Raw genomic sequence first — 17,189 nt, 5'->3', positions numbered from 1 at the left:
TCCCCATAAGGGCTCCACCACATGTGCCGTGAATGTACCCTTGGGGTGTCCATGGGGGATTGGTTCCAGGACCTCCCGCAGATACCAAAACCTCGATGCTCAAGTCCCTGATGTAAAATGGCGTAGCATTTGGATATAATCTAGGGCTGGGATGTTGCTCAGTGGTGGGGCACTTAGCTGGTATGCAGGAGATCCTGGTTTGATCCCCAGCACCACACACACACACACACACACACACACACACACACACACCCCATATAACTTGTGCACATACTCCTTCCAACCATCTGTTGGTTGCTTATAACACTTAATATGATGTGAAAAGTCGTTGGGTTACAGTATCTAGGGGGTTGTGACAAGAAAAAAGATCTCTACGTGTGCGGTAGAGATGCAGGTGTTCTTTCCAAATGCTTTTGATATGCAGCTGGTTGATCCACAGACTCGAGCCTGTGAATATAGAGGACTGGTTGTCCATATTTCCACAGCTGACCACTACCAGCATCGCACGATGACCACTTCCTCTCCTGAACACACACACACACACACACACACACACACACACACACACACACCTCACACAGAAGGACTTTGGTGTCTTCCTTCCATACAGTCCTGAGTTTAATGACATTTTCTCTCAGCTCAGGCCCAACCAGGCCACAGAGGGAACATGGGGCTTCTGTTTGGTGCTGGGCATCAGAATCAGAATGGGCCTGTGATACAGGGCTTGGCCTTGACGCCCCAGGAAGCTGATTTGGGGTAACTTTGTGGGTTACAGCAATCCCAGAGCATCATGGAGACTGTTCCCCTGGTTGTGTGGTGAGGGTCGGGCCAGGGTGTACCCAGGGAGGAACCATCTTCCCCACACCCAGCCTTCTACCTGTGACCTCTCTCCTGTCTCTTCTTTAGAGATGGCCAGAGAGGCCCAGCCCTGGAGCCCAGGATGACCTTGGCCCGCAGAGACAGTCTCCAGAATGGGAACGTGAGTGACTCCTCCAGCGGGGAGTCCAGCAGCGGGCAGTGGCCTAAGCAGGGCACGTCCCCTTCGCACGTTCGCTTTCAGGACGAGACTGCCCGTGAGGCTGAGTCCCGCTACCTGGAGCGGCTGCAGCAGCGCCAGCGCCAGGTGCTGAGCACAGCGCTACCGGCCTCGGGCCAGGGGCCACTGCGCTCCAAGCCCCATGTCACCCACTACATTAACCGGGACATGGGCGAGGGCACGTTCCCCAGGCCCCTGGGTGGCCTAGACCGCAGGGGCCTCCTGGCACCCCCAGCCCCATGGGGCAGCGAGGGGAAGTGCAGAGCCTGTGGCCACTGTCTTCAGGACGGACGCCCTGCTGAGGGGAAGGTGCCTCCCAGCCCTGGGGTGGCCCAGGGACTCCAGGCTGCCTGTGGAGTGGAGGGGGTGATGCTGGAGCCCCAAACCTCCTGTGGCCCCAGCTCCCCATTCCAGCTCTTCCCTGCTGAGCCAGGGCTCCACTCAGAATGGGTCCGGGAAACACACATTGGAGACACCACTGTGTGCCCTGAGGAGGGGGACTCTGCCCTGGACAGCACGGACACCTCAGACAGCTGCCGGACAGACAGTGAGGAACCTGGGACCTCTCAGCCCAGAAGGACAGGCAGGCGGCCCCAAGGCAGCAGCCGCCGACAGCAGGGCTCCAGGCCTCAAGGAGGCCACAGGTGGTCCAAGAAAGCTGAGGCCCAGGATGGGGTTCCCGATGTGGAGGAGGGAGATGAGGTGAAGGAAGGCAGGGGACATACACCGGATGGGACTCTGTTTCTGAGAGAAGATGCTGTCCCTAAGCCTCCTGCCCTGGAACCTGAGAGGTCTTCCCTTGGGTCCGAGAAACAACCTGAACAAGAACTGAAAAGTCACTGGGACCCTGTGGACTCCTGGGCTCCTTGCAGGACAGCCTATGTCACCACGTCCTCCACAAAGCTTGGGCCCTCGGGGCCAGGCAGACCAGACCAAGTTATAGAAGGCCACGAGTCTCCCGAAACTGTCTGCACTTCCTCCCTGCAGCAGAGCCATGCAGAGCCCTCTGCTCACCGCCCAGCCCGGCAGCCAGCTGCTTCTCTCTGCCCTGAAGGCTGGGTGCCAACACCTCCCACTTCAAGGAAAACCACCTCCCCTGGGCCTCACAGGAAGGCAGCGCTGGCTCGGCCCGGCAGTCCCCAAGTCAGGCACCCACTGTTGGCCCTGTCCACCAACAACTGCAACAACTGTTCCCCCCTGGGGCTGCAGGAGCCCTGGGGAGCAGCTCTCCACCACGGCAGGGCAGACAGGGGTCCCTGTGGCCAGGAGCCGGATCTACCCCTGGAGAGCAGCGGAGACGGTAAGACTGCCCTTGCTCAGACTCGGCCTCAGGCCAGTTCGGGGACACTCTGGGCATTCAGTCTTCACTTGCTTTTCTTCTCAGTGGTCAGATAACACAGCCACACACTCCCAGCAGCCCCTCAGAGTGACGGCAGGTGTCAGGGGAGCTGGTGGCCTGGGGGTTGGAGGCAGGCTTCAGCTTAGCCCAGAGTGGAGGCAGGACCATGGGGAGGCCGTGGTTCCCAGCAGCAAGCTCCATGGCTGCGGGCAGCTGGGCTTCATGGGAATCTGGCTCCATAAAGCAGGAAGGGGCAGCAGCTCCAGGATCTGCTATTGGCTTTGGGCAGTCAGTGCCCAGGAATCCCAGAGCAGAAACCTTCCACGTCACGCACCCACTGGCTCTGTCACTCAGCGGTGTTGAGCACTGTGCTAGGGGCTGTGGGAACATGTAAGTGAGCTGCTTCAACAAGAGACCTGCCCTTGTGACTTTCTGTGGCCAGTCAGACCTGCTTCCCAGGGGGCACCGTGACCAGCAGGCAGAGCTCCTGTAGGGTGTGGTAGGGCTGCCCTCTGGCCTGAGTCCCCCAGGACCCTGGCCCTGCTGGGCTGGCTGGCTGGTGGTTTCAGCGGGCAGGCTGCTGAAGTGGGTAGGTAGCACCTCTTTGTCCTCGGGAGGGGTCCCCCGTCCGGGGCAAATCCTTGGTGTTGCCGTCTCTTCCCTCAGGGGGCTCTAGGCTAGCGGCTGGTTTGCTCCTGACCACTTCCCAAGGGGCTTCTATCTTGAGCCCTTTCTGGGCATCCTTCGAGGCCTGGAGCAGAGAGCCAGGGGAGGCCTTCGCTGCAAGACCTGGGCAAGTCACCTACTCCCCCATGCTCCAGGCTCCTCTGTAAAGGACAATAATGGAACCTCCCAGGAACCCCCAGGGGGCTCAGCACTGCCTATTGCATACAGATGCTCGCCAAATGGCGGCAGTTGTCAAAGCTGTGAGAAATCGTAGATGACAAATTGTTTTCTATCCCAGGAATATAAAATGTCCCCATTTCCAACTATGTCCCATGATATAGAAGGGGCATGACTTATCACAAGCAACACCGTCACTTAAACACTTATTAATCATCTACTGTGTACCAGCAGCTGGCCTGGGTGATGAGCTGATAGCAGGCCTCAGGACCCCGTCCATGACTCCCCTGGCCAATCCTCCGAGAGCCGGCCCCTCCATCTGCTGCTCCCTCCACTGCCTCCACTGCTCTGCTGAGGCTCCCACCCCTCTTCCGCCCTCCTGCTCTCCAGCCTCTGAGGCTGGGCCTGTCCTCTCCCCACCTTGGCCTGGGGAATGGTCAGCCTGATACAGGAGGGATGCTATGGCCTTTGCAGGAGGACTCCAGGGCTCTCTCAGCTTGGCAGACACCGTCGTCAACTCCATGGGCATTACCCTCTCCCTGGCCTCAGAGGAGCTGGAGTCCAGCCAGGACCTGGAAGAAGGTCTGCAGAGGACAGAGTCCAGTTCTGGAGGGCACATGCCACCTGGGTAAGTGGCAGGAGTAGGAGCCCTGATTGCAGGAGAGGGTGTTGGGTGGGGAGGAGACTCCCAGGATGGTAGCATGACTGGCCTCATTGCCCCCAGATCCTTGGAGTCCCTAGACCATGCCCTAGCCTGGCGGCCCTGACACTCCTTTTTAGTTCTTTTTAGTCTGATGTACCTTGTTGTTCATTTGCTGAACATCCCCTGAATGGCCTCCAGCCCCAGCCACTGAGCTGGTCACAGACCCAGCTGACGGAGTCCCAGCCCTCTGGGTGCTGTCTGGAAGGACTTGCTCCTGACCCGGGCTTGGAAACCGGATGCTGAGGGAAACTGTTTCTCTACTCTTCTTCAGCTGTGGGTCTGAGTCATTGCCTGGGGCACCTCTGTGGACTGACCTCAAAGCTGCAGTGAGCCTGGTGCTCTGGCCAGGGCCCTCTGTCCTGTGCCACACATACACACCTTGCCTGGTGACTGACTGCATGCAACTCCAGGCCTCCCACATACCCCGAGCCAGCTCCCCGTCTCCAGCTCCCCGTCTCCAGCCTTCTGTGCACTCCAGAACTCAGCCTATCTGGCCAGTCCCAAGAACTCAACATCCAGTGCCTACTACCACGCTGCCTGCCCCACCGGGCTCAAGCCCTAAATCTGCTCTACCCGCAGCAAGTCTTCCCCCTCCCACATCCCCCTGGCCGTTTCTCCTGCTCTCAGCTGTGGGATCTCCTTTTTGTGAATCTACAGGAGCCCTGGCCTACTCCACCTTCTCTCTTGTTCCTTCTGGTTCCTTCTTCACACATGATAGTCAGGAGCATCTTTTTAAAACCTTTATTAAATGGCATTATTTTACTATTTAAAAACCTAAAATGGCTATTTCTCCCACTTGGAACAGAATTCAGACCCCCTCACCATGGCCGGCCGTGCTCCAGGTCATCCTCCTGGGCCTGCCTGCCTGACCTCACCTGGCCTCTCTGCCCTCCTCCCATTCCCTGCACCCACACCCTGTGTCCTGGACTCTGTGGTTCCTGAGCCCACGCCTCTTCCCGTCTTGGCCCAGGCACCTCCAGCATGGCAGCCTGGTTCCTGCTTGGCATTCAGATTGCAGGGTAAAGGCCATCTTCTCAAAGAGACCTTCCCTGGCCACTGTTTCAACCAGACACCTGGCCACTCTGCTGCACTCAGCAGTCACTCAGGGTTTTCCCCTTGGCTTAGTGGTCTGCTGTTGATAAGCTCTGAGAGAAGGACCTGGTTTGTCTTATACAGCACATAGCCAGGGTCTGGAAGAGGCCGGCACAAAGGAAGTCCTCAGAAATAAGGAATGGACCAGGGGCTGAACCCTAGCTGCCTTTATGGCGGGGGCTGGCCTAGGCGCCTTCCCCGGGGCAGAGCACCCGGCACAGTCTACTTTCTCAACTCATTGCCAGTCCCCCTCATGAGGCGTTGGTGCTGCGGCCTGCCTTGACTCCACCCCCAGGTCTCTGCAGCCCGCCTCAGGTCCACTCTTGTGTTTCAGAGCATCACCAGAGGCCAGTGCAGGGCCCAGGGTGCCCCCAGCTGCTGCTTCTGGAGCCAACAAGAAAAGGAGCAGCGGCCTGGCCTCCACCCTGGGGCTGAAGAAGCTCCTCTCGGTCCTCGGCCAGACTTCCCGGCCCAAGTTGAGCAAGTCCCGGAGCTACAGCGTGGAGCAGCTGCAGCCCGCCGTGCCTAGCCCAGCTTCCCACAGCAGCACCTCCAGAGTGAAGAGAGCCCCGTCGCTTCAGTCCCTGCATCTGGTGAGTCCATGGCCTCGGCGGGGGTTGTGAGGCTGGTGGTGGAATGAAGGGTGAAAGGAGAAAGATGTGCCCAGGGTGCCTCCCAGGGAGCCCACCGCGGAGAAGGGGGGGCCACTGGCTTCCCACAGCCTATCCGTGAGACTTGGGCTCCCCGGGCACGGGGCAGGTAGGCATCACCCCAAAGTTCTGTTCTTCTGCCCAGGCCTAGGCTCATCCTAGACTTCTCCTTCTCCCTCAACTTTGCTAACTCTGACAAGTCTTTGGAAGTGCGTGCACTGGTTATTCTGGAACCTTCTCTGTGGCCACAATGACTCTCTTAATCCAGGCCCAAATCACTCCTGGATTCCCTCACGCCTCTTGACTGGCCTCCTTGCTGTGGCCCTTCTCCATATGGCTTCCAAAAATGGTCTTTTAGATGTGCAAATCGGAAAGACCGCACCACCCCCTCTGAACATCTGTCCTTCATCACTTATGCCCAAGATAAAGTGGAGACAGCTCTGTGTCGCCGGAGGGTTTCTGTGATCTGTCTGCTTTCGTCTCTTACCACGCTCAACCCCAGTTACACTGGGGCGTGTTATGCTAGACCTCCTTGCACTTCTGTGGTAAGATCACACACGGAGGGATTGAGTCTTCACCTAAACTGAGGCTCCCCTTCTCCACCTGCTGACGCAGCTCACCCATCAGTACTTCAGGCCCATCTCCCATTACGGTCAGTCCTCTGGCGGAGCAGGGCCTCTGCGGGGTGCTGCCACCTTCGTGGCTGTTCCGCTTTCTCCCCTCACTCCCCTCGCTGAGTGCATTGAGGAAACACCGTTTGATCTTTGCACGGCCGAGGCCTCTCATGATGGCAAACACAGCTCAGCCCTCAGCGCGTGCTGAGGGGGTGGACTCGGGTGGCTAACGGCAGCCTTCCCCCGTGCCACGGTCTTAGCCAGCCACGCGCCGCTCACTAGCTCCCGACCAGGCTCTGGAACCCGCCCTGTCCTAGCAGTGTCCAGTGTTGTTTCTCCTCTCACCTCCACCTCTCCTGGACAGACTCAGGTGGGTGGCTTGGTCAGGGCACGGGAGCCTTTCATTTCTCAGGCTGCAGGGGAAGAGGATGCCAGCTGAATGGGAATTCCACCCGCTTTCTTTCACCAAGGACGGTACCAGGTACGCGGTTGGCACTCAGAAGATATCTGCTGGCCAAATGACTGGAAGGCAGACAATCAGAGGCAGAGAGGGCGAGCAGGGGAGAGGGCCACCGCAGGGCCCTTGTGCTTCAGAAACTCATTTGTGGGACCAGATTAGCGGCCATCAGAGCTTCCATCTCTGTAAAGTCCTCAAGGGAAACGATGACACCATTAGTGAAATAGAGGGGTTTAAGCCGAACCCACAAACAGAAAGCAGCCTGGCGGGGACAGAGCAGGCTGAAGTGCAGGAGGACAGTGCAGGAGAAAGATACATTCCAGAAAAGAAAAGAGGAGAGGAAAGAGGAGTCTGTCTCACCCAGAAGTATTTATGACATATCTCCAGGGAAGACACCGCCAGTTAGCGTGTTGGGCCGGCACACTCGTGTTCGGTGGTGGGGTGGTGGCTGCTTCTCTGTGTGGTGCTGGGGATGGAACCCAGGGCACTGCACACGCTGGGCAAGCGCTCCCACTAAGCTACCTCCCAGCCCAAGTTGCTGAGGCTGGTCTTGAACTTGTGATTCTCTTGCCTCAGAGTGGACAGTCGCCTGCCCTCATACTCAAACACACCAGCTGCTTCCACCCCTCCGATGGGCTGTGGCTCCTCTCAGGGCCCTTGGAGCTAGTGTCTGGAAACCTTCCCTTCCTCCTCCCTGTTCCCTAGGAAATGTCTGCTTGTCCTCCCAGGAGGCCTTGAGCCTGCCTCTTAGGCGTCTGGATAATAGGTCTGCCATCTTTAGATCACTTAGTCCATTCAGCCTGCTCCAACAAATCCCATAGACCAGGCTGTTCTGGAGGCTGGGAGTCTGAGGTCAAGGCTGAGGCCCAGGGGGTGACAGGGAGAACTGCTTTCTCGGGTGACTGTAAACTCCCCCCTCTAAAGCCCAAAGGCTGTCTGGGGGCCCACCAGGTTCTGCCTTCACAACCCAGGCACCTCCTTAAGGCCTCCTTCCAAGTGAATGGAGGGAGCACAGACATTCAGACCCTAGCAACAGAGATTCCAAATGTAATAAATCATGTGTGACATTCACTTAAAAGGCTGCTTCTCTGCCTGGCCCCATCAGCCCAGCCCCACCCCCACCTTCAGAAGGGTCTCCTCATTGTGTCACTTTCTTTTTGTTGTATTTTTTTGTTTGGGGGGGGTACTGAGAATATAACTCAGGGGCGTTTTATCACTGGGCCACATCCCCATCCCTTTTTATTTTTATTTTGAGACAAGATCTTGCTAAATCGCTTAAGGCCTCAAATTGATGAGGCTGGTCTTGAACTTACCATCCTCCTGCCTTAGCCTCCTGAGTCGCTGGGATTGCAGGTAGGCGCCACTGTGCTGGGCCTCACTGGGTCATTTTCTAGAGTGCAGATCTGATCTCCTTCTATTTAACATCATGCTGCCATTCCTTAGCAGGGTGGTTGAGGTCCTTCAGGGCTGGCCTGTGTTCTGGCCCATCTCCTACAAACTCTGTGGCCTCCCCTCCCAGACCACACATATGTTCTAGAACCTGCCAAGCTTGCTCACGTCTGTCCATGTCTTCACTCATGCTATTTTTCTTCTTCCTGGGGCTTTCATTCCTTTTTCTTTTTTTTTTTTTTTTTTTTTTTCTGTTTTGCAAACATGTTTCCAGATAAGATTTCAAGGACAACAGTTTTGAGTAAAAAGTAATCTTTCAAAATTAATATGAATATACACAACAAAATAACAAGTATATAATTTCGACCTCTAGGCTTATTTGGCAATTTAAAGTTCTCCAGTTATGAAGGTATACAACTGAACAAGAACGGTCACCTTGATCTGTAGCCAAATTATTTTTACTGAAGTCATTTGGAGACATTCTCTTGTTTTGGCCCCTGTAAGAAGCTGATTCTCACATTCCTTTACTGACTATTAAAAAAAAAAATCACTGTTTCAGTCCTAAGACACTAATACTCAAGATGGGTTATTTGCTCTACCATATAAGGACTGGCATCTCCTCTGAAGACTAGTGCTAGCACAGGGTTAGGTGCAGAGGTCTAATGGCTCAGCTGCCCAACAGTCACTTCTGTGGGAGTATAAATATGGATTATTAAAGTATAAAATCTGCAAAACCCTCATAATATAGGCAAAATGTTTAAAGGCCAAGGGGAAAAAATGTTTTCTTTTATAAGAAAGTGCAACTGCAGGGTCTCTTGAATGATCTTTTAGACAGTTCTGCAAAAAACTTAGCAGTTTGGCTCAGAAAGAAGAGTTCCTTGTGAGGAATGAAAGTTCTTCCTAGAATTACAACAGCAAAATTTCAGGCAGCTTTCTGGTAACAAACTGTTAGTTTACGGTACACGATGAGACACATGGGAACTAATAATGAAGGGTTTTGCATCAGCTGTGATTTGCCCAAGGACAGAGCTTCCCCTCACTCCAGGACACTGGGCAGAGGCATTCCTCACATGGAATAGTTACAGACAGCACTTTGTCAGACGCTGACAGCAGGCAGGAAACTAATAGCTGGAAGAAAATCACAAAGTGTTTTCATGTGTTTCAGTGTTTTTCAGGTCAAATCCCAATACTTTCAGATAAATCACTGAAAATATAGCATTTCCTCTTATCTCCAGTATTTTCCACAGTCAATGGATAATCAGAGTGGAAGGAGAGCTTTCCAGCGGTCACCAGCGCACATCCTATCTCACAGTCAGAGTTTCAGCATTTGTTCGGCTGCTGCTAGGTGGTAAAGGAAATTCTCTGTTGCTGGTGGAAATCTTTTTTGCTTGAGCGCCTCCAAATTGAGGACTCGTTTTCCTCCATCACCGGAAACTTCAGAAAATGGTGCTAGGTTGGTGAAGATTTCTTTTGTTTTTAGGGCAATATCCTGTATAACCTGGCTGTCTGACTTCTCTGGATCCTCTGCAGACTGAACAATTAGCTGGCCGATTTCTTTGTGCAGTTTTCCCATTGTCATGGACTCTTTTGCAAGTGGAGCAATGGTGATCTCGCTATCTGCCAGATTCACAAACACGTCATAGAGATCTGGTCTGTTGCTCACCTCCAGGTCTACGAACCCAGCAATGTAACCTGTGCACATCTGCAGGGCTTCTAGCTCATCAGTGTTGAGGTGCACATAAGAATGCAGGATGGTCCAATCCTGTCGATGCCACACCAGGGCAGGCAGAGTCCTGGTAAACTCCTGTACAGCTTCTATTTTAGGGTGATAAACAACAATTCGTTTTTTTTTAGCATCAATGCCGTGTGTAAGATAACAGTTTCCATTCCAAATTGAGATACAATGTCTTTGATGGAGCCTGCAAGGTATGCCTTTCGAGCATCAAAGTCCTTGCTAAGGAAAGAGCCATTTTCTTCACTCTGGCAGATCCCCTTGGTAAGAACTGCAATATAACTCTCCATCATTTTAACTGGACTCCCATGTTTCAGGTACATTCTTTTTCAAAACTGAAGAATCTGGAACGTCAATTGTTGTGATATAAAACCATGTTCTCCTGTACTGTCCAAAGACAAAGGGATGGAGAAGTTTGTTTTCGTCTGTGAGACAGCATTTTCTGAGCAGCAGATTCCTTAATGTGGCTGTCGTGGAAGGGTAACACCACACCCACAGAACTTCTCCATTTGTGTCCTTTTCGATCAGCCCAACCCTGAGCATCAGCTGAGTGTCTGCCGCCCCAGCCGCAGCCATCTTCTGCCCTTTCATTCCTTTTTCTACGTGGACAGCTCTTGCTTCCCAGCTCCCCCAGCGACCCCAGACCCCTAAGATGAAGCCCTCTTGACTCCCTACACATCACCCTTGCTTTGCACCCTGCACTCACTACACACCCAGAGCTTCCAACCTGTCTCATCCCCACTCCCAACATTTTGTGGGCTCTTGAGGAATCATTGCCTTGTTGGACATTTTATGCACCATGTTTTAATGTACATAAAGAGCAAATTTTTGAACAAAAGTGATCATAAAAGGGATACTAAAGAATCGCAAAATATTTGGCTTTAACTCTTAAAATATGATTTAATTGTATTTTTAAACTTTCACTTTGTTGCTAATCAGTGAGAAAATTAGATTGTCTTAATGGGATAACTAATGGTATAAAACTGAATTGTTATTTCAGTTGTTATAACCAACCTTGATGCTTCAGTGTAGGCCCATCTGCAGGAGTGAGTTCTGGTGGGTCCTACTGAGCGCTTGGAAGTAGAGAGCAAAGTTTGCACATCACTTTCTTAAGAGGACCTCGATCCTCTGTCAACCCCTGCCCAGGTGGTTTTCTCACCTGCAATATTGGGCCTTCTCCACCAGGTGTCACCCTCCCACCAACATCGGAAAGCTTCTTCCTTTCAGAACCTCCATTCTCTGCTGAGCGGCAAGGGGGACCGGTCCAGCCTGTACCTGGTAGAGGGGCCAGGAGATTCCAGTGCACGAGGCAGGTAAGCGTGGACACAGATGGTCTAGAGAGTAAACTCTGAGATGGCCAGTGGAGCTATAAGCTCAATTCCTTCCTGCCTCAGCATCATGGTCCCTTTAAGAGGCTGCCTGTGCCTCCCCGTTAACAAACCCTGTCTGGAGAGGCCAGGTGGAGCAGTAGCACCTCTGCCTTCATCCTGTGCAGGGGGCACTGAGAAGGTGTGGGATTCCAGAAGGGGTGAGCTGCCAGGTTGGATTCCTCTCTCCTTCTGCTGTCTGACAACATCTTGGAATCAGATGTTCTAGAGTTTTCTTAGCCTAGCAAAGATCTGACTAAACCTCCAGAGACAGGGGCCCCCAGAGAGGCCCTTGACCCACACGTACCTCTTTGCCGAGGCCCTGTAGGCTAGGTGCTCTCACCCAGTGCCCCCTCTGTTAACTCCTAGAAATGTCATAGGAAATTACAACTTTCGTCGGCTCCTCGGCTTCTCAGAAGTCTCTACCTAAAAGTCCAGACACCACCGCTGGGTGGGGGAGCTTTCTGGTTCCGCAGAGGCACTGAGAGCCCGGGGCAGGCGTGGTCTCCACCCCAGGCTGCTCTTTCTGCCCTTGCGGTCAGTGGGGCCCCAGCCTTCAGTCCCGGACTCTGAAGTCTGAGACGCCTTGGTCAACTTAGAGCCAGGGAAGGGCTGGGCCCTTGTCCTCACTGTGTCTCTGGTCCCCTCGCAGGCTGGCCAAGGCCCCTCCCCGGCGGGCCCTCAGTGTGGAAGACGTGGGTGCCCCCAGCCTGCCTCGCACCGTGGGCCGCGTGGTGGAGGTGTTCCCAGATGGCACGAGCCAGCTGCAGCTGCAGCGCTCCTCGGAGGGCACTTTTGGCTTCTGTGTGGCCTCTGGGGATGGGCGCCGGGACTCAGGTATGCCTCTCCCCTTCCTCAGCAAACCCAGTCTTGCCTCTTGGCTCCTGTTGGGTGGCTTCTGGCCTTTGGCTGAGCAGCGGAGCTTTGCAGATTCAAAATCTGCAGGACTGGAGTTCGCAGGAGTCCGCACCTGCAGACCCTGCCGGCAGCTGTACAGCCCTGAGGGGTGAAGTGCCCGGGGGTGGGGCTGCCAGGTTTGACTTGCTGTCCCTGCTGCTACCTAATGACATCTTGAAATCAGAATCTGGAAGGACACCTTTTCACAGGAGAGCGGTGGGAAATCACCCATACTTGCCAGGTCCCAGCTATCCCTTTGATGTGGTTGATATTTCAGCAGCTCCCCTCTCCCTCCGGGTCTGTCTGGGCATGTGGAGCCTGCCCGCCTGCCCGCCCGCCTGCCCATGCCACTCTCCAGGTTCCTCCCTTGGGGCTGGCTTCTGTGGGTCATGGTCAGGTGGACCCTGGCTCCAGACTCCTGGCTGGGGCCTGTGGGTCTTGATGCCACACTGGCCGTCGGGAGACCTGGCCCTCACCTTCCCCTGGCATTGCTCAGTACCAGCCATCCAGGAGTCTTTCAGAGCAACTCAATTCGTGTGGGCCTTTGCCCAAGGTCTGTGGCCCAGAGTGCTGCCCAGGCAAGGGAAAGCTCAAAGCTCTTCCCCAGGCGAGGTGAGGAGGGAAGGAGGACAGGTACTCGGAGGAAGGGGAAGGAGGGGAGGGAGGGAGCCATGACCCAGAAAGACATTCTCAGGGCCTGTGTCACGGGGCCCTGCCAGGGAGGGTTAGTGCTTGCTTTATCTCAAAGTTGTTTAGCCTGGAAAAAAATCTGCCTGCTCCCAAGTCTGCAGACGGCACGAGCCCCGGCACCTGTCCCATCCTTCATTATTTGAGCAGCTACATATTGAACACCTGCCAGGGCGGGTTCCAGCAGTACGTGGAGCAGACAGAACCCGGCCTCTGAGCTCACATTCCAGGGAGGGAGTTGGGCTGTGTTCACAAAAGGTCTGCCTTGAGAATCACGGATGTGGGATGTGTATGTGTGTGACCTTACAGGCCTCGCGTACCTCAGTGAAAAATGTAAGGTAGCATAGACACGCTTTTTAAAGATGACACCGGAGCAGAGACAGGAGGAGCACATTGGTGTCAGGGGAGAAGCATTCGGGGCAGAGAGAACAGCAAGTGCCAAGTCCTGAGGAGGGGGAGTGTGGGCTGCTGGAGGAGCTGCCAGGGACTCAGGCTGGGGCCCAGCTCAGAGAGGTGGTGGCAGTGCTGCCCTGAGTGACTTTGGCTCTCCCACTGTGTGAGACGGGAGCCACTGGGGGGCTTCAAGCAGAAGCGCAAAATTCTCAGATTGACCCTTGAGAAGGGCCTAAAGCCACTGTGTTGAGAATAGAGTCTGGTGGGACAAAGGCCGTCCTGGAAACCAGTTTCAGAGATGGTGGTGGCCCGGACTGGGGTGGCACCAGACCGAGAGGGTTACAAGGGGTGGATTCTGGGAGTCTTATAGGTAGTTTTGACTAAGTTCACTGATGGATTGGACATGAGCATGAAGACAGGTCCTCCCTACTCTAGACCTGGGGGCGGGGGGGAGCCAGTCCTCACGGGGCGATGGCATTTGTGAGCACAGACTGAGCCTCATCCAGCCCTCCCCAAGCCGTCGGCCGCTCCACCTTCCCTGTGCCCCCTCTCCTTAGATGAACCCAGAAAGGCTCCCAGCAGGCCCTGCGGAGCCAGAGAGCCCTGGCCTGGGTGTACTTCAGGGCCCCTGCTGTGAGGTGACCTTGAGCAAGCAACTTTCCCCTCTGAGCTCAGGTCTCTAACAGGTGGGATGAGGATAACAGAACCAATCTGGAAGAGTCCGAGGGGCATTCAGTAAGGCTGGGAGGAACGTGTCCAGCACTCTTCTTCTCTTCCCTCTGCAGAAAGAGAAGGTGTATTTGGGGAACAGAACCCCAGACAGGGACCAGCATGCTCTGCATGCAGCTGTCAATGTGCCCACGGTAAACACAGCGGGGCCCGGTGGCTCTCTGCAATCCCAGCCACTCAGGGGGCTATGGCAGGGGGATTTTAAGTTCAAGGTCAGACAGGGCAACTGAGGGAGATCCTGTCTCAAAAATGAAATTAATAAAAAGGACTGGAATGTGGCTCAGTGATAGGGTACCCCTGGGCTCAATCCCCAGCACCAAACATGAAACAGAGAACCCACAAAAGGGCATGCCCCCCTACCCCCTCCAAAGTCTCTTTGGCCCCTTTGTAGGTAGAGAGAGCCCTTCCCCCACTTCCTGTCCTTGAGCGGTGATGGGCAGGGTCTGTAACCACCAAGGGCTCCTTGGGCCCCCCTGGCCTGCTCCCCTCACCACACGGGTCCTCCCAGGTGTGCCCTGCTCCTGCTGCTGCAGTTGGCCCCTGGTGTCACACAGGGGTCCCTGAGCACAGGGAACGTGGCAGGTCTGGTGCTCCTGGCCTTCTCCAGCAGCAGTTACTTCCCTCAGAGGGCCGTGAGCTGGGGCTGGTCTGGCTCCTTGCTAAAAATGTCAGGATGCCGCTGTTAACTTGCTGGCTGTCACCTCCCATTCTACACCAGCCCGTGAGGACAGCTGGCTCTGCCTCTGCTTATAACTGCTGTAACAGAGACCCGCATCCTCAACTAAAGCCACCTCCAGAGAACAACAAGAGCCTACCAGAGCGGCCTCTGTCACGTTGGTTATGACCGAGTTGGGACACCTACCCGTCTCCCCCAAATGCCAGAGTACGGTCAGCATTCTTTTGAGGTCTATCCTTACTCCCCACCTGCTTCTCCCACTGTGCATCAGACGCTTCCCCAGAGTCACTGGGGTTCCCTCCCATCCCTCCCCATGCCACAGGTGTGGAGAAGAGCAAGCCAGCTGCCCAGATGCCATAGAGAGGAAGTAAAGAGAGGGCAAGGCCTGGCGGAAAGCCCCGTGCAGCCAGGAGGGCAGACGGGAGCCTTGCTGGGAAGGTTCAGCCTGTCCAAGAAGCAACCAAAGGGAGCGCCAGACCCCAGGCCGGGAACGGGTGCAGAGCCCTGTGTGCGGAGCAGGAACAGGGGCAGGGGCTCCTACACACCCCAGGCTCAGAGGCTGGCTCTGAAAAGCCAGACTCAGGCCGAGCTGGACCCGGCTCCTCCAGGCCACTAATCCAAGGGGCCATAGATGGTTTCAAACCAGACCCTGAAGAACCAGCCAGATGCCCCTTCGGGTTTTTGCTGTGCACCTGGTTCTAGAAGAGGAAGTGGAGACGGCCGTGTGTGGGCAGCTGTTCACGTCTCCCATGTGCAGCCAGTTGGGCAGGGCTGGCAGTGGGAGGGGTGGAGGCTGTGCTAGGCTGCCCAGCAAATTCCAGTGTGGTCAGCTCCACAAATGTTGTCCCTGAAGGTCATCCCCTGTAGTCCTCCAGCAGGTTGGGCTAGGCCCTTAGACCCCTGTGGTCACTCAGTACAGAAAACGGGTACTGGGATCCAGCTTTCCCTGAAAAAGCTGTGCCTCATTTAATCTCAGATGGAGCAGCTGATGGCGAATTTGAGAGGGTGTCCAGCCCCCAGCTGGATGCTTTTGTGCTGCTTGGCCAGCAGAGGACAGGGGAAGCCAGCCCAAGTCTTGCAGGGCCTGCCTCAGCAATGTGGGCTCCCTGAGAATCAGCGGCAGACAATAGGCAGAGAAGCACGGTCCCCTGTGCTTGCTGGGCACCTTCTAGACACAGGCAATAATCATGCTGGCCAGGCGGGGCCTCGTCACATGGAGGGGAAGGGAGGGGGTGTGTGAAACAGAAGAGTAAGCCATCAAGGCTTCTGAAGTATTTTTCCTGGGCTTTTGCCCAGATGCCTCCAAATCCCAAGTGAGGAACTGTATGTGAGTAGGACAGAGGCCGGGTCAGTCCCGGAGGTACCATGTGGCAAACAACTGGGCCTCAGCTATTTCCACTAACACCCTGGCCATTGTGCTGGTCCTGTGCCACTCAGGGTGGCAACTGGATCTATTTATGAGTCCCACTGAGTTCCAGGAACCCAGTAGGCATTTAAAAAAAATTATTTTCTTCTTTATGTTACATCTTGGAAAAAAGATAAGATTAATTCAGTCACACTGGGGTGTGGATGAACAACACCATCTTCAAGTGTTTTCACTTTTAAAGAGGAGACAGAGAAATGGGCTTATGCCGTGGAAGAGACACACTCTATCTCAGTATAAAGCCAGTTGTTGCAAGATAGAACCAGGTGTGTGTGCATGTGTGCGTGCGTGTGTGTGCACACGCTTGTGCGTGCGAGTGGCGGTGCCCCACACCAGCCCTCTCCCCCTGTGCTTGGACAGCACCTGCAGCGCTGCCAGCTCTGACGCGGGTCTCACTTGCTGCATTCTGCCTTGTTTTGCAGGGCTCTACGTGCAGGAGATGGCTGACCTGGACACTGCCAAGCTGTTCTCAGGGCTGCTCGGGGTGGGGGACGAGATCCTTGAGGTGAATGGGGCCAAGGTTGCTGGGCTAGGCCTGGCTCACGTCCAGGAGCTTCTGGCCCACTCAGAGAGTTTGTCACTACGTGTCCTGCGGCAGAGGCCTGTCCCACGGTGACCCAGAAGTGCAGCTGGAAGCTCTGAACTGCCCCGGGATTGAATGGCTGGAATGCACTGCAGAGATACTCTGTGGACCGTTTTAAACCACAGATGGTGGTGACATGTCGCCCCTCGGGCTATGGCAGGGCTTCTGTGATTGACTCCCCTAGGGCCAGAAATCTGTTTAAGATTATTAATTTATGCAGAACTGGGGAAAGAAAATCCTGATGTCCTTTTATGCTCGAGGTGATGGCAACATTGACTTGCCCCATGTTGGGGCATACTGGAGAGATTCCATGGGTCCTTTATTGGCCCTTGAGAACCGGTCCCATTCCCCTTCAAAGGTGCCCCTAGTCCCCAACACTGCAGAACCAAAGATGGAGGCCATATCAGCCGTGTCTCTCCTGGCTCCCACTCACCACCTCTGCTCCTCATCCAGAAAGGGACCCAGCATCCTGGAGTAATAGCCAGCCAGCCAGCAGATACCCCAAGCCAAACCTTCAAACCTGTGGCCTGATGAAGTACTCCACCCCCCGTCAGGGTGTGAGAGTATTTGGAAGATGTT

At 54.9% G+C, this 17,189-nt stretch overlaps 1 protein-coding gene and 1 pseudogene across 1 annotated transcript in view; one reads left to right on the top strand and one right to left on the bottom strand.

Moving 5' to 3' along the window:
* Kiaa1614 (KIAA1614 ortholog) overlaps positions 1–17,189 on the top strand; it is a 35,253-nt gene extending 18,064 nt beyond the window's left edge. Inside the window, exons 5-10 of the mRNA XM_077802762.1 lie at positions 907–2,336; positions 3,693–3,846; positions 5,348–5,606; positions 11,041–11,168; positions 11,875–12,059; positions 16,450–17,189. Of these exons, the coding sequence (XP_077658888.1) occupies positions 907–2,336; positions 3,693–3,846; positions 5,348–5,606; positions 11,041–11,168; positions 11,875–12,059; positions 16,450–16,643 (2,350 nt within the window). The 3' untranslated portion in view covers positions 16,644–17,189. The remainder of the gene's footprint in view (positions 1–906; positions 2,337–3,692; positions 3,847–5,347; positions 5,607–11,040; positions 11,169–11,874; positions 12,060–16,449) is intronic.
* On the bottom strand, positions 8,424–10,185 carry LOC144256904 (DENN domain-containing protein 10 pseudogene; annotated as a pseudogene).

This window comes from Urocitellus parryii, chromosome 9, assembly GCF_045843805.1.
Source record: "Urocitellus parryii isolate mUroPar1 chromosome 9, mUroPar1.hap1, whole genome shotgun sequence".
Lineage (NCBI taxonomy): Eukaryota > Metazoa > Chordata > Mammalia > Rodentia > Sciuridae > Urocitellus > Urocitellus parryii.
Note: the sequence above shows the minus strand (reverse complement) of the source record. Positions and strands in the feature narration are given on the sequence as shown.